Source organism: Eulemur rufifrons, chromosome 9 (genome assembly GCF_041146395.1).
Source record: "Eulemur rufifrons isolate Redbay chromosome 9, OSU_ERuf_1, whole genome shotgun sequence".
Lineage (NCBI taxonomy): Eukaryota > Metazoa > Chordata > Mammalia > Primates > Lemuridae > Eulemur > Eulemur rufifrons.
The window spans coordinates 37,778,945-37,805,894 of record NC_090991.1 but is presented as its reverse complement, the minus strand read 5'-3'; the positions used below and the strand labels follow the sequence as shown (position 1 = coordinate 37,805,894).

General features: G+C 42.3%; 5 protein-coding genes across 18 annotated transcripts; all 5 read left to right on the top strand.

Moving 5' to 3' along the window:
• The first annotated feature begins 586 nt into the window (after positions 1-586).
• Positions 587-1,177, top strand: LOC138391567 (keratin-associated protein 4-12-like). Of its 4 annotated transcripts, XM_069481398.1 has the most exons (3): positions 587-729; positions 775-849; positions 886-1,177. In XM_069481398.1, exons 1-3 carry the CDS (start codon positions 587-589, stop codon positions 1,139-1,141), a joined length of 474 nt encoding a protein of 157 aa, XP_069337499.1. In that variant the 3' UTR covers positions 1,142-1,177. The 4 variants fall into 4 exon arrangements, with proteins under 4 accessions (XP_069337499.1, XP_069337500.1, XP_069337498.1 ...); XM_069481399.1 differs by having other exon boundaries at positions 587-849; positions 931-1,177; XM_069481397.1 differs by having other exon boundaries at positions 587-849.
• Positions 1,178-8,966: 7,789 nt separating this feature from the next.
• Positions 8,967-9,539, top strand: LOC138391566 (keratin-associated protein 4-12-like). Of its 2 annotated transcripts, XM_069481394.1 has the most exons (2): positions 8,967-9,247; positions 9,293-9,539. In XM_069481394.1, exons 1-2 carry the CDS (start codon positions 8,967-8,969, stop codon positions 9,537-9,539), a joined length of 528 nt encoding a protein of 175 aa, XP_069337495.1. The 2 variants fall into 2 exon arrangements, with proteins under 2 accessions (XP_069337495.1, XP_069337494.1); XM_069481393.1 differs by having other exon boundaries at positions 8,967-9,539.
• A 5,688-nt stretch (positions 9,540-15,227) lies between these two features.
• On the top strand, positions 15,228-15,875 carry LOC138391565 (keratin-associated protein 4-12). 3 transcript variants are annotated; one of them, XM_069481391.1, is made up of 2 exons: positions 15,228-15,403; positions 15,479-15,875. In XM_069481391.1, exons 1-2 carry the CDS (start codon positions 15,228-15,230, stop codon positions 15,873-15,875), a joined length of 573 nt encoding a protein of 190 aa, XP_069337492.1. The 3 variants fall into 3 exon arrangements, with proteins under 3 accessions (XP_069337492.1, XP_069337493.1, XP_069337491.1); XM_069481392.1 differs by having other exon boundaries at positions 15,228-15,517; positions 15,698-15,875; XM_069481390.1 differs by having other exon boundaries at positions 15,228-15,875.
• Positions 15,876-16,990: 1,115 nt separating this feature from the next.
• Positions 16,991-20,909, top strand: LOC138391562 (keratin-associated protein 4-12-like). Of its 7 annotated transcripts, XM_069481379.1 has the most exons (3): positions 16,991-17,128; positions 19,080-19,087; positions 20,390-20,909. In XM_069481379.1, exons 1-3 carry the CDS (start codon positions 16,991-16,993, stop codon positions 20,907-20,909), a joined length of 666 nt encoding a protein of 221 aa, XP_069337480.1. The 7 variants fall into 7 exon arrangements, with proteins under 7 accessions (XP_069337480.1, XP_069337484.1, XP_069337481.1 ...); XM_069481383.1 differs by lacking the exon at positions 19,080-19,087 and having other exon boundaries at positions 16,991-17,086; positions 20,433-20,909; XM_069481380.1 differs by lacking the exon at positions 19,080-19,087 and having other exon boundaries at positions 16,991-17,118.
• A 4,314-nt stretch (positions 20,910-25,223) lies between these two features.
• On the top strand, positions 25,224-25,766 carry LOC138391564 (keratin-associated protein 4-12-like). 2 transcript variants are annotated; one of them, XM_069481389.1, is made up of 2 exons: positions 25,224-25,611; positions 25,681-25,766. In XM_069481389.1, exons 1-2 carry the CDS (start codon positions 25,224-25,226, stop codon positions 25,764-25,766), a joined length of 474 nt encoding a protein of 157 aa, XP_069337490.1. The 2 variants fall into 2 exon arrangements, with proteins under 2 accessions (XP_069337490.1, XP_069337489.1); XM_069481388.1 differs by having other exon boundaries at positions 25,224-25,766.
• The last annotated feature ends 1,184 nt before the right edge of the window (positions 25,767-26,950 follow it).

Sequence of the window (26,950 nt, the reverse complement as noted above, 5' to 3'; positions counted from 1 at the left end):
CTAGAAAATGGGTCATGATTCACAGTGGAGAAAGTAGAGAAGGAGATATGTCCTAAGAGTCATCTGGTCTCATGCCAGTGGTCACCTGTTTCACATTCAAATTGTCACTGCCCACTTACCCCATAAAGAAAGAGCGATCGGAATACAACACTGCTCTATCCTCCTGAGTCACCAGAAAGAATTGTGGGCCTATCAGAAGCATCATCACCCAAGGGCTGACTTGAGGTACCAGCAGTCTGAGACTGAAGCACATAGCACCTAGAGGTAGAATGTCATGTGGTGGCTGTCTTTGAGGAAGCTAAAGCAAGACACAAGACGTGATTCAGGAGGAGCTGACCAGAGGAATTCTAACACATCAGGAAAGGAAATGTTTTCCATCCATGTTGAAAATTTAACCAGGAAAACAAACTTGCCTGATTTGATAATTGCCTATTTATTATGAAAAACAATAACAAGGAAAGAGTGCTGCATCTAATGACAGCAGCCCCTTAGCAGGGTATAAAAGGCAACCTGGGGTAAGGAGACTTCCAAACCCTCCAAACCTACCTTCCTGGAAACCCACCCGGAACCTCCACCCTCTGACACCATGGTTAACTCTTGTGGCTCTGTCTGCTCTGACCAGGGCTGTGGCCAGGAGACCTGCTGCCAACCCAGCTGCTGCCAGACCACCTGTTGCAAGACCACCTGCTGCCGCCCCAGCTGCTGTGTGTCCAGCTGCTGCAGGCCCCAGTGCTGCCAGTCTGTGTGCTGCCAGCCCACCTGCTCCCGCCCCAGCTGCTGCCAGACCACCTGCTGCAGGACCACCTGCTGCCGCCCCAGCTGCTGCATCTCCAGTTGCTGCAGACCCCAGTCTGTGTGCTGCCAGCCCAGCTGCTGCCGCCCCAGCTGCTGCATCTCCAGTTGCTGCCGCCCCAGCTGCTGCCGCCCCAGCTGCTGCCAGACCACCTGCTGCAGAACCACCTGCTGCCGCCCCAGCTGCTGCATCTCCAGCTGCTGCAGACCCCAGTCTGTGTGCTGCCAGCCCAGCTGCTGCATCTCCAGCTGCTACAGGCCTTCTTGCTGTAGCTCCAGTTGTTGCCGCCCAACCTGCTGCCAGACCACCTGCTGCAGAACCACCTGCTGCCGCCCCAGCTGCTGCTAGACCACCCGCTGCTGCTGCCCAACTGCTCTAGTGGTTCTTGCTGCTGAGCACTCTGAGCTGCATTCATCTATTCCTCATCAACCAACACTCTTGATGTAGTGCATCCGTGAGATAAATCATGTGAGGCCAATTGCAAAAGTTCAGTTCCAACTAATTTTTAGATTCAATTTGGCCTCCAGATATACTTCCCCCACCGACCCTGTTACTATTACTCTACCAAATGAACACGAGTTTGAATTTTTTCTGAAATCTTCCAACTACCATGTCACCCCAATTGAAATATTTGCTTTTTGCTGTAATTTCTCATATGGAGATATTCCTGCACCTTCAATAAATCTTAATTTTCCAAGCATACAAATGTACGGGCATCATGTCTCATTATCTTTCCTTCTTGAATTGTCGTCCACTTGTCCATTTCCCTGTTCTTCCCTGCAGAGGGAGAAGACTATAGCAGATGATTTCAGGGGCTTACCTCCATTCCCCCAACACTCTTCATTCTAATATAGGAAGATGGTTTCTTAGAGCAAGCACCTGGAGCTCTGTGTCTGAGACTTTCTCTGAGTAATGGAGCATGCTCTGGGCTGGAGAGTTTAAGTCTCTAGGAACAGCATTCACCCAGTGAATGGGAGCTGGTGGATAAATGCCCTAGCAGCCTAGCTTGTTTCTCATCTAGTAGGGGCTATGTCATCCCTGTCTTCCAGAGGTCATCAGTAGGAGTGAACCGCAGCTGCCTACAGGACTATTCTGCTCATTAACTCACTGTATATTGACTTTCTTTTCTTCCCTGATTGATTTTCTTTTTTTTTTTTTCCTTTTGTTATTTTATTTATTTATTTATTTATTTTGAGACAGAGTCTCGCTCTGTTGCCCAGGCTAGCGTGCCGTGGCGTCAGCCTAGCTCACAGCAACCTCAAACTCCCGGGTTTAAGCAATCCTTCTGCCTCAGCCTCCCGAGTAGCTGGGACTACAGGCATGCACCACCATGCCCGGCTAATTTTTTCTATATATATTTTTAGTTGTCCAGCTAATTTCCTTCTATTTTTAGTAGAGACGGGGTCTTGCTTTTGCTCAGGCTCGTCTCGAACTCCTGAGCTCAAATGATCCACCCGCCTCGGCCACTTGAACTCAAATTCCTTTTCTGGGTTGCTCCTGAGGAAACCCAATCTAAGACATCAGTGCTCCTAATCTCAGTTTCAGTGCCATTCAAAACATTTTTGTACAGTAAGAACGCTCACCACAGTGTTATGGTCAATTCTTGAGTTTACTGTCATCTAAACTGGTCTATCTCCTGAATATTTAGCTATTTCTTCCTTTCAAATTTTCACAGGCTTTTTTTAGATTTAATTATTTTCAATCTTTTTTCTTTCACAGCATTATACCTGAGGGATAGGGTAAAATCACCATATTAGTAACTCTCATCCTAGTGAAGGTTGTGATCGGAAAGGTTGCACCCTAAGCTCTGTGTGCTAAGTTGGATTTGCAAAAATCAGATCATAAAAAAGGGATTTTTGCGCATGTGATTTATAAGAAAATGATCTCGGGATAAATCTGTAGGACACTCTGGGGGACAGGATAAAGTAGTAGAAGAAGCTGAGACAAAATGTAGTTTGAGTTCTATTCTGACTCCACAGGAAGCTCTAGTGTGTGAATGGTATTCTGGAATTGCTGCTCCAAGAGGCAAGGTGGTTGGACCTTTGTACTCCAACATCAGTTATCAGTAGCTGTGGGCCCCACCCTGTGGGAATAGAAGGGGGTGCAGAGAAGGCAGAAACCTCCAGACATGGTGGCTCCTATGAGCTGAGGACAACCACCTGCCAGTGAGCCATTGGCAGTCAGCACTCACACTAGTGGGGGGTGGGGGAACCTTCCTGGTGAAAGGGATCTGGATAGGGCATCGTACAGTCCACCCGGCACTGCTCGGCTCCACTTATTTCTCTCATTGAGCTCACTGCAACTGGTCACAATTTCTAGAGCAACTTATAAGAGGAGGGTTAGTGGGCAGCACTTGGGCTGGTGTAAGTGACATGCCTGGTGGAGTAACTAACCTCGGTCCTCATCCTGAGCGTTCTGAGCCCTGGTTACTATGTCCTTATCAGGCTGTAGCCCTTGTACTTGCTCATTTGCAGTGAGAACTGAATTTGGAAATGCAGTGAGAATTTAGTGGCTCACCTAAGTGCTAAACATATGCCTCCCTGCCGCCATTGTGCAGTCCTCCTTCCTCATGAGGACATGGTCAAATGCCAGTGTGACTAGCTCCTTTAGTTACATGCTGATCCTCTGGCACTAAAAGCCCAAAGTGATAAGGTGACAGCTATAGCTTTAATTCCAGTCAGACCCTTACTATATCTCCTGGAGGTGGCTCTTCCCCTCTTGGAGCCAGGACCTCCAGATGCACAGAACCTAACTTTGTATGGGAGGGAAGCAAACATTCCCCCAAGTGGTCACTGGGAGTGAAGGTATGTGGGGCAGCTCCTCTTTCCACCCCCTGGTTTTCTGTATTAATGTAATTTAGCTACTGGGGACACAGTGCCACATGGGGTCCTTGGTTTACAGTGTGTACTGCATCCTGGAGGCTAGTGCTCCATCCCCACAGGGTGTCACATTTGCGCTGGCACCTCAGCTATGGCCTCAAAAGGTGGTTGCATCACACTATCTATCTGTTCAGCTGTTTCTGGATGGTGCAGTATAAAGTAGGATCAGTCGATCCCGCAGTCATTGACCACTACCACCCATCATATTGCTGTTCTTTGGTCAAAGATGAAGTTATGGTGGATTCTTTGCTGCTACCTCACGTGCTCTTGGGCCCTTGTATAATGGTGCTGGCTGAGGCACAGCAAATAGAAAATGCAAACCACACCCAGGATGCATGTCAGTCCCCATCAGGAGCAAGTCACTGGCTGGTCTCCTCACAGATGGCACCTTATCAGGGGCTCAATGATGCTCTCTTGCTGGCAGGTCAGATAATCAGCAGGAGATGTCCTGGTGTTCTCTAGATAGAACACTTTCTGAAAATATTACCAAGTGGCAGCTTCAGGAATCTTTGTCAGATTTATCTCTCATCTTCTGGAGCAATGAATCTTACTGAGGAATCCATAACTGTTCATCTTTCTTGTTTATTAGGTCTGATTAACATGATAACATCCATACTGTGGATCAACATGATATTCTGTAGGATGTTCCAAAGGTCTTCAAACCTTTAGGGTATATTGTGACAAAGACAGGAGAAGTGACGTAGCCCTGTGCCAGCAGAGTGAATTTACACTGCTGTCTGTTTCAAGTGAACTGGTTTCATTTCTGGTTGTCCTTCCTGATGGGTATGGAAAAGGATGCATTTGCCAGTTCAGTTGTTACATACCCTGTACCAGAGCCTGTGTTCATCTGCTCCAGCAAAGATGCTGTATCCATCGCATCAACCACAATTTATTTGCTAGGGTTTGCATTCATGCACTGTCATCTGCCATGATCTACCTGGATTTTGTGGGGTCTGAACTAGTTAATTAGATGAAGATGGTATTCACCTCCTCTGCATTTTTTTCAAGATGGAGATACCTTCAGGAAGCTTTATAGCAGCTGTTCCCCCATTCAATTGAAGTAACCAGTCATTCTAGCTTCAGTTCTATTACATTCTCAAGGCAACAATGTACAGTAACTCTCTAGAGGCTAAGCTGTTAAAATCTCTGTTTTTATACCAATAGTGAAGATGTTTCTTATACATACATAATCAGTGTGATGCACACTGTCTAGGGGATGGACATGCTTGAAGCTCTGATTTGGGGGGGAGGGGCAGCAAGGGCAAAATATGTAACCTAAGCTTTTGTACTCCCACAATATGCTGAAATAATAAAAAATATAAAAAAATAAAAAGTAATATTATATCCTGGAATTCCGTGGTTGAAAGAGGAAAAAAATCAAGATTAGAGCAAGCAACGATTGAAGAAAATTTAGAGCAAGGAGATATTTCCATCAATGGTACATGGGTATTTAGATTACTTTAAATGTTGCTCTGATTACATACACCACTTCATATCAAGACTGGTAATATTGCTTAATGCTTATTCTTAAATAATTTTTAAAGATTCAAAACAAATATTTAGAGATAGGATCTCTCTCTGTTGCCCAGTCTGGAATGCAGTGGCACAATCATAGCTCACTGTAACCTCAAATTCCTGGGCTCAAGCGATCCTTCTGCCTTAGCCTCACAAGTAGCTGGAACTATAGGCATGCACCACCACACCAGCTAATTTTTTGTAGAGATGAGATCTTGCTATGTTGCCTGGGCTGGTTTCAAATTCCTGGCCTCAAGCAATCTTCCTGTTTTGGTATCCCAAAGTGCAGGGAATACAGGTGTGAGCCATCACACCCAACCTATTCTTGAATATATAATAGAGTTTGATTTTTATTATAAATAGGAATATAATTGAATTGGAAATATGTTAATTTCCCCATCACTTAGACATGTCTATTCAGGGCATCTATATTTAGATCATGATATATTAACTATGTCACTATAATTCACCTAATGGTAATTAATTTTTAGTTCCAGACAAAATGCATACAGGATATTTATTTTTAAAACAATTGAGTAGTAACATAATATATGTGATACTTGACAAGAAAAGCTTTTTCTCATGCCATTCTTTAAAAGGTATATTAATATGGTAAGTTCAGGTTACCTCGATGGTGATTAAAAATATCAATTGGGTTTACTTCATACAAATTTCCTTGATGTTTACCTGACTGAGGTCTTATATCATTGAATTCTAAAAAAAATTAGTTTAAAAAGAAAAAAGTACATAAAAGAAAAAGCACTTTACTACTCTGTGTAATAAACGAGGTACAGTATAGGTAGACTTTATATAATTTGTGTGTATGGTCCTCCTGTTAATTATCAATTCTACTTCACCAGACTATGGGTCAACTTTAGCAAGAAGTACATAGAGTGATGCCTCTTGTGCTTTTGAGTTTTGTTTTTTAAAAAACCCAGGGTGCTATCTGCAGGAATTTCCCATATGGTTCTTGCCCTAACATTCCATTCTCATCCATATGGAACTGTTGGCTGTGCTATTAGGATGATCTAAAATAGTAAAGAGAATTATCAGTGTTTCATTCTGCAATGTTCAAAGTTCAATGTTTCAAATCCAGGACCATTTTCTATATTATATAGATACTATCAATTGTATTTTAATCATTTTAGCTACTTCTGTTCCCAATTTAATATTAAACAAATGACTATAATACAGACAGCTTAAGGAGGTTGGTCTCAAGCTTGGCTGCCCATTAGAATTACCTGAGGAGCTTTAAAAAATTCCAATGCCCAGGCCATAACCCAGACCAGTTAAGTCAGAACTTTTTCTGGGCAAGAGCCAGGCATCCACAGTTTTTAACATTCCTCGTGTGATTTCAGCATGCAGCCAACTTTGAGAACTCCTTCTTTAGAGGCTACGCTATGATGCTCTATACATTTCTCTACAAGGGAATATACCCTGCCTTTGTAGCTGTGGCAATAGGGTTCTCTTAATCTCCACAAATTTAAATAGAAACCTCTCCCCTCATAATCAAAATCTTTTTCTTTTATGTTTTTATTTTCTCCTCATCCTCTCCTACACAGGAGATCAAGTGAAAACCTCCCCTCTCAGGACATCTTATCCACTCACAAGAGAATACTTTAAATCTTTCATGTTCTCCAGCCTCTGAAACACATACCTATTAAATAAAAACATGTAAATCAAGTGTTTAAGCATGCTAATGTGATAAAAATATTAAAAAAGGGGCTTGGTCTTTAAATGGCTTGAATTCAGACCTTTAAGGATGCCATCACAAGGCGACCAACTAGTCTGTTTGTCTGGGACTTCCCTGGTTCTAGCTATGAAAGTCCTGAGCTCTGTGTACTCCCTCAGTCCTGGGCAAACAGGGACAGTTGGTCACCCTGCCATGACATTGGTTGGTAATAGTTGAATGAGCCATTGGCATTCGTTAGTATGGCTCTGAATGAACTAGAGATACATGCACGAACATCAGTGACTCTCACAGACATAGGGCAAGCTAAAGATGCCAAACAGAAAAAAAAATTACATTTTATGTCATTTATTTGAAATTCTAGAACAAAACAAATCTATGGTGAAGAAATACTAGGACAGTGCCTGCCTTATGTTACTGAAGTGACATCTGGGAACTTTCTGGTTTAACGAAAATGCTCTTTATCTTGATGGGTGTGGGGGTTCCATGGAGGTATCCACTTATCAAAACTCATTAGATAGTGCACTTAGGATTTGCACATTTCAATGTAAGTTTTACTGCATCATAAAAAGTAAATAAAAACTGATTAAAATTTTATTAATAAATCTACCAACGTGTCATGTTAGCTAATTTGCTCCAAGCACAATTCTTTTAGTTCAATTACGTGACATAGTGTGAGCTCCTTTGATGTCACTTTACCATGCTATATTACAATTATGTGTGTGCAGTAACTACATGTGTGTGGTCTTCCCAGTAAACTGTGACTCCCCAGGGGAGACTCTAAACCATAGTTGTCATCCCAATGGCTGGCAACCTGTGTCTCTCACGGTATCCATTCAATAAATCTGTTTCGTAAACAAGGCAGGACCTTCATGTAGGTGCTTCTGCAAAGCTTGAATTAACAGAATGAAGCAGGAGGTCTCTAAGTGGGGTCATTGAACCTTTAGCAACAACATCATCTGGGCTCTAGTTAGAACTGAGGTTCTACCCAGCAATCAGAAACTCTGGGAGTAGATGCAGCAATCTGGGTTTTAGTAAGCCCTGCAGATGATTCTGATGCACACTTAAGTTAGACCACTGCACAGAGAATAAGAGGAAAAGTAGAAATAGTAATTCAGGAAGGTAGAATTTAATAAGATCCACTGACATTCGAAATGCCATAGATATCTCAGCTCTGGAAGTAGGTTCTGATGAGAAGCAAATTCTACTTTTTTTTTATAAATGACATGATAAGGAAGGAGTAGAGAGGCATATTGTTATTATTCAACATTTTTTTTTGCTATATTAATGAAATATTTTTAATTGCATTAAAGATTGCAAATGTGGCTAGGTCACCCAGAAACTAAGTGACCAGCTGGAGAGACAGCTGGAGAGACATGATACAAATATACAAGACAGCAAAATAGCAATGTAAGAAACTGTGGAGCCTGTAGTTACCCCCACTATACAGGTAAGTTGCCTGCCAGGGTTTCAGGATATAGAACATGACCCAAAGTTTGAAATATCCAGGGAAAGCCATTGCAACAGTACAGAGGTCACCACGATCACACACACATAGAGCTGATTCCTGTCTCATTGATCAAAAATGAGCCACAGAATAGGCCCTTTTCCTCTTGTCCCAGGCCAGATGTCCCACTAAGCAGATGGGTTTTCCTCCCATGCTCATTGAAGAAATGCAGAACCAGAAGTGTGATGACCAACCATATCCTGGTAGGGAGAGCAGGAGGGAAGAGTGACAGATATAATTCCAAATGCAGAGGGTCACATGAGAGCCCTCTGTGGAGGAAGATGGAGGAAATGTGGTCTAGAAGATGCCATCAAGGTGTGAATCAGGAGGATAGGCAGATGGGAGAGAAGTTCTTACATCTGGACAAGAAAATTTTCTTTACAACAAATTTAAGCCATTAAATGGACAGACATTATTGTGTAATTTGATAATTACTTAGCTGTTGAGTAAACAAAAACAAGGAAAATGTGTTGGCAACAGGAAAATGGGACAGTATATAAGAGGATGTGGCCCAATGAGACTTCCAAACTCCAGAACCTGATTCTCCTGGAAACCCACCCAGAACCTCCACCCTCTGACACCATGGTCAACTCCTGTTGTGGCTCCGTCTGCTCTGACCAGGGCTGTGGCCAGGAGACCTGCTGCCAACCCAGCTGCTGCCAGACCACCTGCTGCAGGACCACCTGCTGCCGCCCCAGCTGCTGTGTGTCCAGCTGCTGCCAGCCCCAGTGCTGCCAGTCTGTGTGCTGCCAGCCCACCTGCTGCCGCCCCAGCTGCTCCCAGACCACCTGCTGCAGGACCACCTGCTGCCGCCCCAGCTGCTCTGTGTCCAGCTGTTGCAGGCCCCAGTGCTGCCAGTCTGTGTGCTGCCAGCCCACCTGCTGCCGCCCCAGCTGCTATGTTTCCAGCTGCTGCCAGCCCCAGTGCTGCCAGCCCCAGTGCTGCCAGCCCACCTGCTGCCGTCCCAGCTGCTGTGTGTCCAGCTGCTGCCAGCCCCAGTGCTGCCAGCCCACCTGCTGCCGCCCCTGCTGCCGCCCCTACTGCTGCCTGCGTCCAGTCTGTGGCCGAGTCTCCTGCCACACCACTTGCTATCGCCCAACCTGCGTCATCTCCACCTGCCCCCAGCCCTTGTGCTGCGCCTCCTCTTGCTGCTGATTCTCCACCTATAATCTTCGTCACACTATGGACATCTTCACTAGACATACAAAACACATTGCAGGCAACCAGTGACTGGAGACATGAACTCTTACTGCCAGCTTCTCTTCTCATGGGGCATTCAGAGTCGGCATTCAATTCTTCTACGAAATGGCAGATGTAGACACATTCATTAAAAGATGTTTACCCAGAACCCAATGCCGCTGTGTTTAGACAAGCAATGTCTTCATTCTACATGAACACTAATTACGATGATCTCATATAATGTTGTTTCCATGTTATTAATAAACAGCCATTTCCCCTGATATTGAAATCTTCTGATTTGTTAATGATTTGCTTGTTTGTGTGTGTGTGTTTGGTGTGTTTGTGTGTCTTTACCTTTCACTTCACACCGAGGGCTTTCTATCTTCAAATGCAGGAGGGCATGCTTAACAGCCCGGGCTCTTGATTCACATTATCTCTATTGGAATCAAGACCGGACTAAGCATTTGTTGTGTGGCATGAGGCAAATTATTTAACTTCTTCAGGCCTCAGGTTTTTTTTCTGTGAATAGGGACAATACATTATGTTCTTCAAAGGTTTAAAGACATAATCCATGTCATATACTTATCTCAGGGCCTGGCACATAATACAGTACGGCTCTCAGCAAATATAATTTTTATTGTTATCATTATTGAAACACTACCCTGGGCTAGAATAATATCTTAGCCTAGTGTTCTCTTTGACAGAACAGCCAGAAAATTTGTACGATGGTTTCACTGTCCTCTATAACTCAAAATTAAGTTTTGGTAAATGCTTCAAATGTCCCTTAAAAACTTCAGTGAGTTGGGCATCATGAAATCGTCTAAATTTCACCTCATTATATTTCTACTTTCAGTATGTTTCTTCATTAGTCGTGTAAATTTTGAGTGTTCTACCTAACTCACGTGCCCTTTCCTTCCTCCCTCCCTCCCTCCCTCCCTTCTAAGCTGCTTGCCTGCCTTCCTTCCTTCCCTCCTCTCTGTACACAAAACTCTCTTTCTGAGTACAAAGTGTATCTTCTAAGTTAATATTTCTGCAAATTTATGACATCCATTGTTAATTTCCCACAAACATTTTAAATCTTTTAATTAATAGATGCTCATAATCTTGGTTTTTCTAGACTGAAATGTCTTCATAAGTTTAGCCTCTCATGTTATTGAGATTTTTCCATCTTCTTGATGGTTTTACTCTCCCATTTTGGGCTTTCATCACTTTGCTTGGTCTTATGAGAACATGAAGGGGACACTTCTTTGAGGCTCAGTCTTCTTATTCCGAAAACCCAGAGAATTATGATCCTATTTAGCTATGAAAATGTCTCACAATAGGTACAATATATCATATTTATACAAATATAAGAGCTTATAAGTTTTGGCCTATAATCCAAAATACATTGAAATATTTTAAATCCAAAATTTCTATACATCAGTTCTATCTATTAGCAGTGTTATATTTCCAAATAACAGATATAACTAAGAGTTGACTATTATGTTTAAAATTCAAAAAAGAGAAGTTTTAAGTTGTCAAGAAACAACAGAATAGACATTAACATAAAGTAGCTTCATCCCAGCATAGGGTGGGTGCTTATATTCTTAGTATATCATAGAAATGTCTTGCAGAAACTTTCGGCTTCATCCTTTTCCACTTACTCTCAATTTACAGACTTGTGATTTCATACCCCATAAAAGATTAACAAATCTTTTATTCTCTCATATGTTCTTCTTTGACAATGGCTAATTACAGGATACAGGCTCTGGTTTTAACATTATGCTTTATTAGCTAGAGTGAATCAAAGAATATAGGTTTTATGTGTTTTTTTTTTCAGTATTAAAGTAGACGAGGCTTATAATTTCCTGTTTTTACAAGAACTGGACCACAGCAGGAATGAGAGGGCACACTGTGCAATATTTAATACAAGGGCTATTTGCAAGGGTATAGATAGAGTTTAGGGAAAGCAGCCAGGGAAATCTCAGTGCCCAGGGCACATAACAAGGAACAGGTATCCCAGGTCTGAAGGACTGCGCAGTGATTTGGGTGAAGTGGCCAGCGGGTGGCTTGGGGAACTTCTTAGGATTAGTACACACAGGCAGTCAGGTACAGTGGCTGCCTTCAGAGAGAGTTATGGTGCTCTAAAAGGTCCCCAAGTGATCCTGGAGACCTTGTGGTAGAGAAAACTAAGGCGGATATAAAGTTATAAATGGGAAAGTGTCACTGGAGTGACTATTCTGGGATCACAGCAGCTACCTAAGTGCATAGTGGGGATGGATTTTAAGGGAATGAAACATGGACTAAGTCTGCCCTTCACTCAGTTGTATTTGGCCATGCTAAATATACCTTGGGAATTTCACAAGCTCCTCTTGGTAGTAAATACTAAGCAATATAGAATTCCAGAGGGACAACAAGAGATGACTGTTCTGATGAAGGAAATAGCTGAAGCAGGAGTTTTATTTCCCATCAACTTGCTTTTAACAATCCTGTCTGACCAGTATACAAGGAAGACAGTTCCTGGAGGTTAACAGTGGACTCTTGGTGATTAAACAAAGTGGCTCCTCTGATTGCTTTGGCTGTACTTACCTAATACGTTAGAACTTTACAGAAAGCTCAACAAACCTAGCAAGACTGATGCACCATTATAGACTCAGATAGTGCGTGCTTCCCAGTGCCGGTTTCAGAGTCTGGGTACACTAATTTATATTCCCTGGCAAAGAACCCAGGGTACATAAACGGTTGCTACAGAGATGTTTGAGTTCACTAGCATATTGCCATAATCTCGTGAGGCAGACTTAGACTTGACAACCATTAAGAGTATACTAATATCACACACTGATGATGGTGGTACTAGTGCATTAAAAATCATTAGTGAATTGAAAATAAAGGAATTTAGTATATGAAAAGGTGATGCTTTAAATGAGTAAGGGAAAGGTGTATAGTTTAATAAATGGTGTTGAGCTATGATCATATCTGATTAAAAAACATTTAAACTCCATATCTTATTCTGCATAAATTCTTAATGGATCAAATATTTAAAAATACAAAACATGAAACTTTGAAATTATGAGATGATGTTTGTGTAAATATGTGACTAGAAAGGCCTTTCAAAATATGACATAGACCTCAGAAGCCATAAAAGAAAAAAATTAATAAATTTGCATCAAAAGCAACATGAGGGTAAAGAAAATTTCTTTCCCATCTGATTTTGCAGAGAGGCAGTGTGGTTAAAACATGGATTCAGTGCTGGGCTGGCTGGGATCAAATCATAGCTCCCCTACTAACCAGCTTTAAGCCTCCCCGTGCCTCAGTTTCCTCATCTGTAAAGTGGAGATTGTAATGAGATTTTCCACAGTGGATTGTTGGGACTAGTAAATGAACTTGTGTTATAAAAGCACTAGAACAATTGCAAACATGCCAGTTGTTATGTTGTTACGCCAGCATCAAGCAAAGTACTCAGCATACAACACTCAAGGCCTGGAGAAGGCAAGAAAGAACAGGAATTCCATGACCCATTGTGTTTTATTCTGCTTAAGTTTCTGGGAGAATGGGTATAGTTAGTGCATAATTGTGCCAAATATCTCATTCTTGTCTTTTGATGAAAATATTTCTTCCTTATTTCTAAATGGCTTCTTCTTTTTGGGGTCTTTTTTTAGGCACAATTTACCCTTTCTGATTTATTTATCCTTTAAAATTTTAAATTACTGGCTTCAAGGAGCTAGGGGGCATAAATTGCACACACTGACATTTGGAGGATATGTAAACAGCCAAATCGGGATATCATCCATAACTTCTACCAAAAACCCTTCTTATACATCTATTTTCAATTTGTTACAACTCTTCTTTTTTTTGAAAGAAAGAAAGAATTTTATTATTTTACAATAAATAAATTTGTTATTTCATAATAAATATAACAACTTATCTTTACTATGCTCATGGCCATCACCTGATGCTGAGAGTTCATCTCTTACTCGCCTCAATCTTGTAAACACCATCTCTCCCCAGAAATCCAAGAGTGTTTTGCAATCTCTAAAGGCAGATCAAAAATTAAAATAAATTGTAGATAGCAAAGAAATTGCATTACGTTCCTGTCTGAAGCCTTTTCATAGCTCCCCACCCTTTCTTCCAGGATTCAAGGCTACCAGCAATCTCTCCCGCATTCTATCAATCTCAACTTCTCTCTCATTGCTTCTCAAAACACACCTTCCAGCATGTCCCTTCATCATCACAAGCCAGGGTTATGACCGGTTTCCAGCGTGTGCTCCTTCATTTGCATCCTCTTTCTCTCCACCTATTCGAATGGTTTGTTTTCTCAAAGGTCAGTGTGTACCTCTTGAAAGCCTTACTGAAATTTTTTTGTTCATTAAACAGATAATCTCCTTCATCAAAAACTCATTCTATTTCAGGCCTTATTATACAAAGATGAATAAAGCATAGTTCCCGCCCCAGTGGAGCTTGTATCCTAGAAGGAGCCAATAGACAAACATATTTCTGATGGAACATGAGATGGTAGAGCCCCTGCATACATAAGGCACAACAGAAGAGCAATGGAAGGATGACTTTGCTTTGTATGAGGCCAAGAAAAATATGGAGAAAAATGGCATTTGAACTCACCAGTAACAGATGATTAAAAGAATGCTAAAAGACCCACTCTCTCCGAGGCAGAGAGAATATCATGAAGGTCATTTTTTCTTTTCTTGAATAACTGTTTTTTCCCCCTGAAAGTCTATGGCACTAAAGAAGGCCCTTTATTTAGAACTATAATCACAAGAAGCTTTGATTAAAAAACTCTCTGTGGATGCAATTTTTGTATACATACATGTAAGATAAGGAGTATGTCTTTTATATTCCCCTCAATACTTCTAAAAAACAACGTAGGCCTAAGTGATACTACAAAAACTGTTAGACTTTTTAGCTCACAGCATTTAAAAAATATTTTAATAAAATGCCAATAAAGCATAACTATGAAACAGTTTGATATTTCAAAAAGTAGATCAAAAATTATCATCCAAATTATCTTAGCCTGGGGGACATTTCTAAAGATAGACACAGATCAATCCCAGATGACTCTTTGCTCCTTAAAAACATTGAGCTGATACTAATTGTTTCAAGGTGTGCTAGGATGATGAGGGTTAACACAGCTTGGAACGTCCTGTAAATTTTGTTAGCTCAATGACCACCCAAAATATATACAATGAATCATAAGCTTCCTCATTTCTCACACTCAAAAACGGGCGCTTACTTTCCTTTTTCCTACCAGCATTCCATCTGATTGAGACATACATTTCTCCACTAGGGATCCTAGCCCCATCGTAAGCCCTCCCCAAATCATTTCAAGGCGAGAAACAGACAAGAGACAGTGACCCTCCCATGTCACATAATACCCAGGGACTGACGTCATGTGACCATGAACCAAGGGAAGAAATACATGAAGTGATTCATGTGAGAACACTGGGGAACTTGAGAAAAGGGAAACAATTATATATTGGAAGTTTTTGCTAGAAAGACACATGATATAACTAATTGCATTTGTGTCATGTAAACAAAAACAAGGATATAGTCTTTTCGTAATCATAAAAGCCCCTTAGCTGGGTATAAAAGGGGACCTGTGGCAAGGAGACTCCCAAACTCAGGGAACACACTCTCCTGGAAACCCACCCAGAACCTCCACCCTCTGACACCATGGTCAACTCCTGTTGTGGCTCCATCTGCTCTGACCAGGGCTGTGGCCAGGAGACCTGCTGCCAACCCAGCTGCTGCCAGACCACCTGCTGCAAGACCACCTGCTGCCGCCCCAGCTGCTGTGTGTCCAGCTGCTGCAGGCCCCAGTGCTGCCAGTCTGTGTGCTGCCAGCCCACCTGCTGCCGCCCCAGCTGCTGCCAGACCACCTGTTGCAGGACCACCTGCTGCCGCCCCAGCTGCTGCATCTCCAGCTGCTGCCGCCCCAGCTGCTGTGTGTCCAGCTGCTGCAGGCCCCAGTGCTGCCAGTCTGTGTGCTGCCAGCCCACCTGCTGCAGGACCACCTGCTGCCGCCCCAGCTGCTGCATCTCCAGCTGCTGCCGCCCCAGCTGCTGTGTGTCCAGCTGCTGCAGGCCCCAGTGCTGCCAGCCCACCTGCTGCCGCCCCAGCTGCTGTGTGTCCAGCTGCTGCAGGCCCCAGTGCTGCCAGTCTGTGTGCTGCCGGCCCACCTGCTGCCGCCCCTGCTGCCGCCCCTGCTGCTGCCTGCGTCCAGTCTGTGGCCGAGTCTCCTGCCACACCACTTGCTATCGCCCAACCTGCGTCATCTCCACTTGCCCCCAGCCTGTGTGCTGCGCCTCCTCTTGCTGCTGAGCCCCTTATCTGGACCCACCCTCTCCCTTTCCCCTTATTCATCAGAGAAGCAGTCCTTGTGCACCTTATAGATGAGTCAGGAGAGGCCGTTCCTACCAACTATGTGTTCATATCCTGGCCTTAGGTCAAACTCTCTCCTTTGTTGACTTTCCCCCATGTTGACCCAAAGTATGAAATTAGGTGTCATTTATAGTAAAAAAAAAAAATAATAATAGAATTGCCCAAATTTTACACCCTACCTTTTGATTTCTGGGTGCTAGATCCTCCTGTCCCAAACATGGAAATTCCTGCAGGGCCTGTGGGGCAAGGATGTCACATCCTCTATTTCCTTTTATGGTGATGTTTCTGTTATCTTATTGTTATTGCTTCTGAATAAAGCTCCACTTTCCTGGCCTAGAAATACACTGATCTTGTGTCTGTTGCTTTGTAATGATTGTCTTCGGTTGCTGGGAGATTATATTCAAAACACAACTGAATGAAGCTTTCCAATTCCCGCTCTTGCCTTCAGGAAAATCCCAACTTGATTTGGGATTTAATTTTCAACAAGTGACTTGAAGTAAAAAAAAAAAAAAATAACATAAAACAACTCAAGTCTCATGCCAGTGGTCACCTGTTTCACATTTAAATCCTCACTACCCACTTAACCCATAATGGAAGAGCCATCAGAATACAACACAGCTCTATCCTCCTGAGTCACCAGAAAGAATTATGGGCCTATCAGAAGCATCATCACCCAAGGCCTTACATGAGGTACCAGCAGTAGGAGACTGAAGCACATAGCACCTAGAGGCAGAATGTCATGTGGTGGCTCTCTTTGAGGAAGCTAAAGCAAGAAGGGCACAAGTTGTGATTCAGGAAAAGCTGATTAGAGGAAAACTCACACATCAGGAAAGGAAATGTTTTCCATCCACTTTGAAAATTTAACCAGGAAAACAAACTTGCCTGATTTGATAATTGCCTATTTATCAGGAAAAACAATAACAAGGAAAGAGTGCTGCATCTAATGACAGCAGCCCCTTAGCAGGGTATAAAAGGCAACCTGTGGCAAGGAGACTTCCAAAGTCTCCAAACCTACCTTCCTGGAAACCCACCTGGAACCTCCACCCTCTGACACCATGGTCAGCTTCTGCTGTGGCTCCGTCTGCTCTGACCAGGGCTGTGGCCAGGAGACCTGCTGTCAACCCAGCTGCTGCCAGACCACCTCCTGCAGGGCCACCTTCTGCTGTGGCTTCAGCTGTTGCGTGTCCAGCTGGGCAAATCACCTAACCCTATGAATCTGTCCTAGGAAAGGAACAAAATGGGGAAAACTAAATGCTTGGAGGGCTCCATGAATACAGAAGCAAAAAGAGGACAATACATGCTTCATGCACCATATCAGACAGCTTGCATGTTTGGTATTCGGACTCATACTCAACAATTAAGGTGTTGTCCACAGCAAGCGGGCACTGATTCTGCCCCTAATCACAACAGGATTTCAGCCATGACTTACTTTCCAATAGAAATATTTCAAATCCAAATACACTCAGGGGACAGACAGGCAACCTAGTTGAGTGAGGCAGGTCCCAGAGAAGACAACTGGTTTGTTGGGAACGGTGGCAAACTGCAGGCTGCAAGACCATATGAGAAAATACTACTCAGCTCTGTCAGTTGTTTCCATGTGGAAATACGGGCTCACTGAAAAGCAACTCTGCTTGCATCCATCCTCCCAGGTGCCAATCTCTTCATTCATTCATTCATTCAAAAAGTATTTGCTGAGCATTTATTATGTGGTAGATCCTGTTATAGGTACTGGAGTAACAGCCAGAATCAACACGTACAAAATTCTCTGCACTAATGGAGACTACATTCTAGTGGGGTTTGTCAACAAAAATCACTGATGTGTTTCCTTTCAAATACTTTCCTGTACATTTATATACTCAGGTTTGTACACAGCATTTTTGTTTGTGCTTTCATTTATATGAATGAGATTGAGCTTTGGAGCACCTCTTTAGATGCAGGTATCTGTGACACTAAGCTATATTATGCCCACAAAATAGAAGACCTTGTGGCTGAAAACGGAATGAGGAACACCTGCACACACTACTGTGAAGTGAACAATATATCACTACAAGTGAAAGAAAGCAAGTTGAAACAAAGTGTTTATATTATGCAAACATTTATCTAAGAAACAAAGGACATATAAATACGTAAATACAGATACACTTATATTTAAAATAACAATGTGAAAGAAAACCTTAAATTTTAAAAAAGATTATTTATGCATGAGTGGATTAATAAAATGTGGTATATGTATACCATGGAGTACTACTCAGCTATAAGAAACAATGGTGATATAGCACCTCTTGTATTTTCCTGGATAGAGCTGGAACCCATTCTACTAAGTGAAGTATCCCAAGAATGGAAAAATAAGCACCACATGTACTCACCATCAAATTGGTTTCACTGATCATCACCTAAGAGCACATTTAGGAATAACATTAATTGGGTATCGGGCAGATGTGGGGTGGGGGGAGGGGATGGGTGTATACATACATAATGAGTGTGATGTGCACCGTCTAGGGGATGGACACGCTTGAAGCTTTGACTCGGGGTTGGGGGGGAGGGCAAGGGCAATATACGTAACCTAAACTTTTGTGCTCCCATAATATGCTGAAATTAAAAAAAGATTATTTATGGAAAAGGGAGGGAATACATGGAAGGAACAGAAATAAAAGCAAAACTTCCTTGAATATGCCTCATTTTGTAAAATTTATTTTGGAACTGTAAATAACTGACATAATTACCAAAAAAATTAAATTAAAAAAAATCATTTCTAGAAATAAAAAGAAAACATTGATGATGTGTTTAGTCCCAAGCATGATGATAACAACATATGGATAAAGTATGCACCTCAGGTATTCACCACCCCACTGCAGACAGACAGATAAACACAATCAGGTGACAGCTGGAGGCACTAAATTAGAGTGCTCACCAGCATAGTGTCAAGTGCAAAGGAGGACAGGATGAGGTTTTGATAACATCATCAGTGGGGAGGTGGCATCTGGGCTGGAACTTAAAGGAAGAATAAGAATTTTCTTTTTCTTTTAAATTTAAATTTTATTTTTTTTAAATTCAGGATATTACGGGGGTACAAACATTTTGGTTACATGAAATGCGTTTGCCTCACCCACACCAGGGCTACAAGCATGTCCTTCCCCCATACAGTGTGCCCCGTTTCCATTAGCTGTGGGTGTACCGCCCCTCCCACCCCACACCCTCCCAGTCGACATAGAAGAAAGAACATTCTAAGGGGATGAAACGTAACAGCACAAAGATGTGGAATAAGTATTGTCTACTCTTTGTACACTATTACCGGACACGAAAACCTTAACTTACTTCTATGTGAACACATAGAGAATAATGAGTACCTCATGGGTTCTTTGAGAAGAAAAACTAAGACAAAAATTACAAAACATCCAACAGAAGATCTGGCACATGGCAAGCACTTACAAACAGTAGCTGTCTGTATTATCTCATTTTTCGCTGAAAGTACATGTAATTTAAATGCATAATGCTTATTTTGGACACTAATCTTATGATACTTTGAATTTTTGCCAAAATCTTTCCTTGTACTATATCATGCTTAAGTGGCTAGTGGTGCTTAAGAGCAAAGCTTATCTGTTTAGATCCTCTTTATTCAAGCAGAATGTCTTGAACTCATATTATTGAAAGAACACGAGAAAAGGATGCTTTAAATGAAATACAGAATTTATTGCACACATTAATTTGTCATAAGATAGATTAAACCCACTGACTTTTCATATATATTTGGGAAACATTCTTGGGGGAAAAATTCATTTTCTTAAATGAGTTTTTACTATTGAAAAGGAATGATTCAAGGCTAAGTCTTTAGATAGAGTCATTATAATGCAATTGGAAGGTCTTTGGCAAGTGCAAGTCTCTCCAATCAACCAGGAAACACATATGATATTGCTGTCTTTCCCTGTCCTAGACAAGTAATTCCAGTGATGAATCTTTCCCCGTTTCCTCATCAGCACTCTACCTGACAGTGCCATGCATTTACCCACTATGACATAAAAAGAGACTTACATTGTGAGAGCCATCCTCAAAGTATCATCCTGGAGACATACACAAAAAAAGAAGAGTGACATGTGTCAAAACTCCGTAATAGAATATCATATGAGATTATCTATTTAGAAGACACCTTGGAAAGAGGTAGAAACATGAAAGTGGTTTCACAAGACTCAATGAATCATAACACTGTAGAAAAAGGAAATGATGCTTTTCTTAGATATTGGCATATTTAACCTGATAAGCATAATTATAACATAACGCTACTAATTAACTTCCCAGTAGGAAAAAACAACAAGATGAAAATGTTGCTCATGGGAACACCAATGGAGTATAAAAGGGGGCAGGAGAAAGGAGGCTTTCAAACTCAAGAACTCACTCTCTTAGAAACCAACTCAAACCCTTTTGAGGAACTCCGCTCGTTCCATTGACACCATGGTCAGCTCCTGTTGTGGTTCCGTCTGCTCTGACCAGGGCTGTGGCCAGGAGACCTGCTGCCAACCCAGCTGCTGCCAGACCACCTGCTGCAGGACCACCTGCTGCAGGTCCACCTGCTGCCGCCCCAGCTGCTGTGTGTCCAGCTGCTGCAGACCCCAGTGCTGCCAGTCTGTGTGCTGCCAGCCCACCTGCTGCCGCCCCAGCTGCTGCCAGACCACCTGCTGCAGGACCACCTGCTGCCGCCCCAGCTGCTCTGTGTCCAGCTGTTGCAGGCCCCAGTGCTGCCAGTCTGTGTGCTGCCAGCCCACCTGCTGCCGCCCCAGCTGCTATGTGTCCAGCTGCTGCAGGCCCCAGTGCTGCCAGTCTGTGTGCTGCCAGCCCACCTGCTGCCGCCCCTGCTGCCGCCCCAGCTGCTGCCTGCGTCCAGTCTGTGGCCGAGTCTCCTGCCACACCACTTGCTATCGCCCAACCTGTGTCATCTCCACCTGTCCCCGCCCCCTGTGCTGCGCCTCCTCTTGCTGCTGAGCCCGCTGCCCTAGGCCCACCTCTTTCTTCACCCCTGTTCCCACAGACATAGACCCTTCTTTTGTGCCGACCATTAGGACACATGCAGTGGGTTGATGTTGCTGCACTGAGTTGGCTCTTATGATTTTACTGAGCCCACCACAGGCCCAGTAACTCTGTGAGCACATCCTGGCCTCAGTCCAGCTTCTCCATGTGGATCTCTTCCTCCCATCCAAGTACAGATTTGCTCACCACATACCAACTGTTGTGATGACCTGGCCAATTCTTCCCAAATTCTCCTTCTTAACTTTTAGGCACCAGGTTATTAAGCTCAAGGGACCACAGGTTGATTTCAGTATTTCTGCATTATGGATTTTTATAGTCTCTCTCTCTCTTAATTGTCCAATGAAAGTTCTTTTATAATTCTTATTCCACAACATTCTTATAACCATATGCCAAAATAAACTACCACTTTCCTGTATAGAAAATTCATTGTGATTGTACTTTTCTTTAATATTTTCTATTTAGTCTAGATAATTACATTTTACTTATACTTGTAGGACAGACAACATGGCTTTGTAAATTTCATAGTAGAGGTCTAGCCACATTTATAACAGTCTATCTTTCATTAGGGGTCTCTTTAGTCCTTTGGTAAAATTGAAGGAATTCAAAGAAAAAAAACTTTTTGGAAAAACTGTCAACAACATTCTATGAACAACATCTTTTGTTATTGTATATCTGTAAGAGCAGCGTATAGTAATTATAAGGATAATGGAATTGGATGTCGATAACTGGGGGACATTGATGATATAGGAAAATGTAATGAAAGGCTAAAGGGCGATAAGTCAAAACAAAAAAGACAGATGTGAAAGCTAGAGGTTTTAAGACAACCTATCAACTCTCATCTCCTGCAGCCAAAGGGCAGAGAAAGCTAAGGACCAAGGCCAGGACTTAGGAATAGAGTAGCAGAGCTCCAGAGACGGATGTTCTCAACCTCAGCAGTTCTGCCTGGCCAAGGTCAAGGCCCTAATTGCAAAAGAATGGGAACCCAAAATATGGGATGGGAATGTCTGAATGGATGCAAGTGAAGATTTGGAATCCCCAAATTTCTGTGAACAGGGCTTGCAGAGGTGTTCCAGTCCTTGCTATTGAAGTCTAATACCTTTCCCCCTTTTTCTTGAAGATGATGTAGAGCAGGGGTTCCCCACCTATGGTGAGCTGTATAACTATTTCATTATATATTACAATGTAATAATAATAGAAATAAAGTACACAATAAATGTAATGCACTTGAGTCATCCTGAAATCATCCCCCTGCGCCTGCTCTATGGAAAAATTGTCTTCCCCAAAAATGATCCCTGGTGCCAAAAAGGTTGGGGACCACTGATGTAGAGGCCCCAGTCTTGAAAGACAATGCAGACTCCCCTCAGTATCTTTTCGCAACACTCTTCTTTACCATATACCAATAACTAGAGTTCAGTTATGGCGCACTTTACCCAGAGAATGGCTGAACCTGCTCACAGGAGGCTGTACCCCAAGGGAGCTGCAGGACTCAAAGACGACCTCATAGGCAGGGGCGAGCTTTTCCACTGGGAGGCACGTACCATCCAGTTCTCTCTCTTTGTGTGCTGTTGGCAGCTGTTGACCATCATTGCCTAGAACCACTAACTCATTAGGCACGGCAAATTGTGATACTGCAATTGTATTATTCCTTTGCTATGTATTAGCTGGAATAATTCCATAGAGAAACTTCTCCTCATCAATGTTTGGTTACCCTGGGAATAGTATTACAGGAAAAGCAAAACAAATGCTTGATCCTTTCCCTTTATTTACCAGTTTGCATCATCCAAAGGTGAACAAAACGTTTTTTTTTCCTTTTAAAAGTTCGTGTCAATATGAACTCATGGATTTCAAGATACTTAGCAGTCCGTTCCAGTTATATCCCTGTTGACACTCAAATAAGCAACTTCAGGTTAGCCTCTGAGTCTTCTTGACATGAATCTAATAGTCTCTAAAAGTTTTCTTGCTTTTCAATATAACAAGATCTTCCAAGCACCTTTGTACATTTTCTTCTCCAGACTTATAATCTGCCATTTCTCCAAAGAACTCCAGTTCCTCTTAGTGAAAAAATGGTACTTCAGACCATAAAATGAAATGTAAGAATGTTCATCACTACTAAGTAATTTATTTTCTCTCAGCTTTTTCAGTGTCCACAGCTAAAGAGTATTTATTTAAAAGATAAACTACATCAGAGTTTCTAGCGAGAACTCCAGAGTTTTTACTTAATCTCATATACCTTAATTATAAATCTCCTTTCTCTCATGCCAAAAATAACAGTTCTTCAATATAATTACTCATTTTATTTATTATATAATGTTTGCATGACAATCTTGGAATAACATTGCCAATACTGACAACTAACAGGGCATTTGCTGGGCACCATATATATAGATATGAATAAATCATAGTATCTGACTTCATGTTTGCAAAAGGTTTGCAAAAAAAGGTATATAAAACAATTATGGCAAAGTATGATACCCTGGGTCAGAGGCTTATCTTGGAGCAAAGGAGAGGGAAGGATTCATTTTGAATGCAGTAGATGTCAAGAAAGACATTGACATATGAGCAAGAGTTTGCTGAACTGACAAAGGAGAAAGCAATATTCTAGGCAAATGGAATGGCATGATAAATGACATGGGATTATCATTCTTCACACCTTCCTGAACATTCTGGGAGAGGAACCACCTCCCCTATTGACTGTGTGACTTCAGTCTATCTGGGCTCCTAGTACCTGTGTAAAGAATTCAGAAAAATTGTTGTCTACCTTACAGAGTCCTTATAAAGCATAAACAAGGAACAGCTATAGAGAACTTAGAAAATTCATGACAAACAGTTGGCATTCAACAAATTGTAACTGTTGCTATTACCACATCTTTCATGGCAGGTGTGCAGATTTAAATACATAATTGTTATTTTGTTCACTAATCACACCATACTCTAAATAGTTGCCAAACTCTTTCCTATGCACGTGCCTTGTCTGTCTTGTTTAAGTGTCTATTGTACAGAGAGTAAAGTTTAACCCTTTTTTTCTCCTTGGGTATCAAGCAAAATATCTCCAACATACGTTGTTGAGAGACAATAGCTCAGAAAATGAGAAAATATACTTTCAATAACACTTCAGTTATGCATATTCATTGGGTATGTGGACCTAAAAAAATATAGGTCAAAATGCTCCCTTATGATGCTCTATCTCTGAAGAACATGCCAATAATAATTCAGTAATTTTATTATAAAAGGACCCATCATGCCAATGTGTCTTTCCTATTTAAAAGTAACGAATCATTGCATAGTAACTGTTTCAAATTGAATGGATTCAATAAAACAAAACAGATAGGAACTTTGTTGGGATCCTTCGCATCTCACTGGCCATTCAGAAAATCCAAAGGAATCACAGTATTCCTCCTTACACACAAGTCAGCTCCCTCCACCACCCAAAGATGTGTCTTACACTCTATTTATCTACCAGCATTCCATATGACTTACTTTTAACCTCTTCGACAGCAGAGGAGATTTAGTCATCATAAAACCTATTCTCGGCCGGGCGCGGTGGCTCACGCCTGTAATCCTAGCACTCTGGGAGGCCGAGGTGGGCGGATCGTTTGAGCTCAGGAGTTCGAGACCAGCCTGAGCAAGAGCGAGACCCCATCTCTACTAAAAATAGAAAGAAATTATATGGACAGCTAAAAAGATATATATAGAAAAAATTAGCCGGGCATGGTGGTGCATGCCTGTAGTCCCAACTACTCGGGAGGCTGAGACAGGAGGATCCCTTGAGCTCAGGAGTTTGAGGTTGCTGTGAGCTAGGCAGACGCCACGGCACTCACTCTAGCCTGGGCAACAGAGTGAGACTCTGTCTCAAAAAAAAAAAAAAAAACCTATTCTCTATACATTATCCTGAAGTTAAATACGTAAATGAAGAATTAACACCTCTAAAGTCCAATAAAACAATGCCATGTAATAGGTCTACTTTAGAAGATACACCAGACCAAGGAAGAAGATGGGAGCTGATTCACTTGGCTTAACCAAATTGGACAGCTCATAATACAACAGGAAAAGGAAGTGATGTCTTTTCTATATATAGAAATATTTATCAGATAAACACAATTATCTAATTTACTAAAACTAACTGATTTCCTATTAGTACTGTCTAAAAGACTCTTCACATGTCATAGGAGCCCTCCACAGGGTATAAAAGGCAAGCGAGAACAAGCTGAGATCAAACTCAGAATACTCACTCTCTTGGAAACCCATCCAGAACCTCCACCCTCTGACACCATGGTCAGCTCCTGTTGTGGCTCCGTCTGCTCTGACCAGGGCTGTGGCCAGGAGACCTGCTGCCAACCCAGCTGCTGCCAGACCACCTGCTGCAGGACCACCTGCTGCCGCCCCAGCTGCTGTGTGTCCAGCTGCTGCAGGCCCCAGTGCTGCCAGTCTGTGTGCTGCCAGCCCACCTGCAGCCGTCCCACCTGCTGCATCTCTAGTTGCTACCGCCCCACCTGCTGCCAGCCCACCTGCTGCCGCCCCACCTGCTGCCAGACCACCTGCTGCAGGACCACCTGCTGCCGCCCCAGCTGCTGTGTTTCCAGCTGCCAGCCCCAGTGCTGCCAGCCCCAGTGCTGCCAGCCCACTTGCTGCCGCCCCAGCTGCTATGTGTCCAGCTGCTGTCAGCCCCAGTGCTGCCAGCCCACCTGCTGCCGCCCCAGCTGCTGCCTGCGTCCAGTCTGTGGCCGAGTCTCCTGCCACACCACTTGCTATCGCCCAACCTGTGTCATTTCCACCTGCCCCCGCCCCCTGTGCTGTGCCTCCTCTTGCTGCTGAATCTCTGCTTTGAACACACCACTTCCTTATTGCCTCCTTTCCCACAGATGAAGATCTTCTTTTTAAAAATGTGCAGCACTCAAGAAAATTGATCTGAGTCCCATAAGCAAATCTTATTCCTAGTAATTCAGTGTCCACATCCTAACTTCTGCCCAAACTCCTTCCAAATGAATTCATTGAGAATCTCCTAATAAACTAATAAATTTCCCCAAAACATTTTTCCCTTTCTCTTCAGGACAACCATTCTTCATGCTTAAGGAATTTGAAGATTGCCTCCAAACCTGCAGGACCGCAGATTTTAACCCCTCTGGCACTGAAGTCCAATGAAGTCTCTCCCTTATAGTCCTTTGCAAAGATTTTTTGTATCTTGTTATTTCCATGTACCAAAATAAACCTCTATTCTATTGGCACTGAAAATTGAATGTGACTTTTGCTCTCTTTTTAAAAAGGTTTTGTATTTGGGTCCTGGGTAATTGTATTTTGCCTACACCTGCAGGGCAGACAGCACACATTAGTCAACCCTCCAACAGAAGTCAATGGAGATTGATCACTGCCAAGTTTTCTCTAGAAAAGTCTTTTTAGTCTTAGCCAAATTAACTCATCATTTTGTAGTCTTTAGGAAAAAAAGAGTGTAACCAAAATCATGGAGTTTCCATGAATATAATTACAAGAAACTTTTGGAAAGATTGAACACAATTGATCATCTTTTAAAATACCCAAATGCCCATCAATACATGAGCAGATTAATAAAATGTGGTGTATGTATAGCATGGAGTACTACTCAGCCATAAAAAATTGTGAACTAATACCTCTTGTATCAACCTGGATGGAACTGGAGACCATTCTTCTAAGTGAAGTATCACAAAAATGGAAAAACAAACACTACATGTACTCACCATTAAATTGGAACTAATCGATCAACATTTATGTGCACATATGGAAATAACATTCATTGGAAATCAAGCAGGTGGGAGTGGGGAGAAGGGGATGGATAAATTCACAGCTAACAGGTACAATGCACACTATCTAGGTGATGAACACACTTATAACTTTGACTCAAATGGTACAAAAGCAGTTTATGTAACCAAAACACTTGTACCCCCATTATATTCTGAAATAAAAATAAAATACCATATGTCATATTTTTTTGCCAATAAAAGCAGCTAATAGATGTTTTAGCAAAA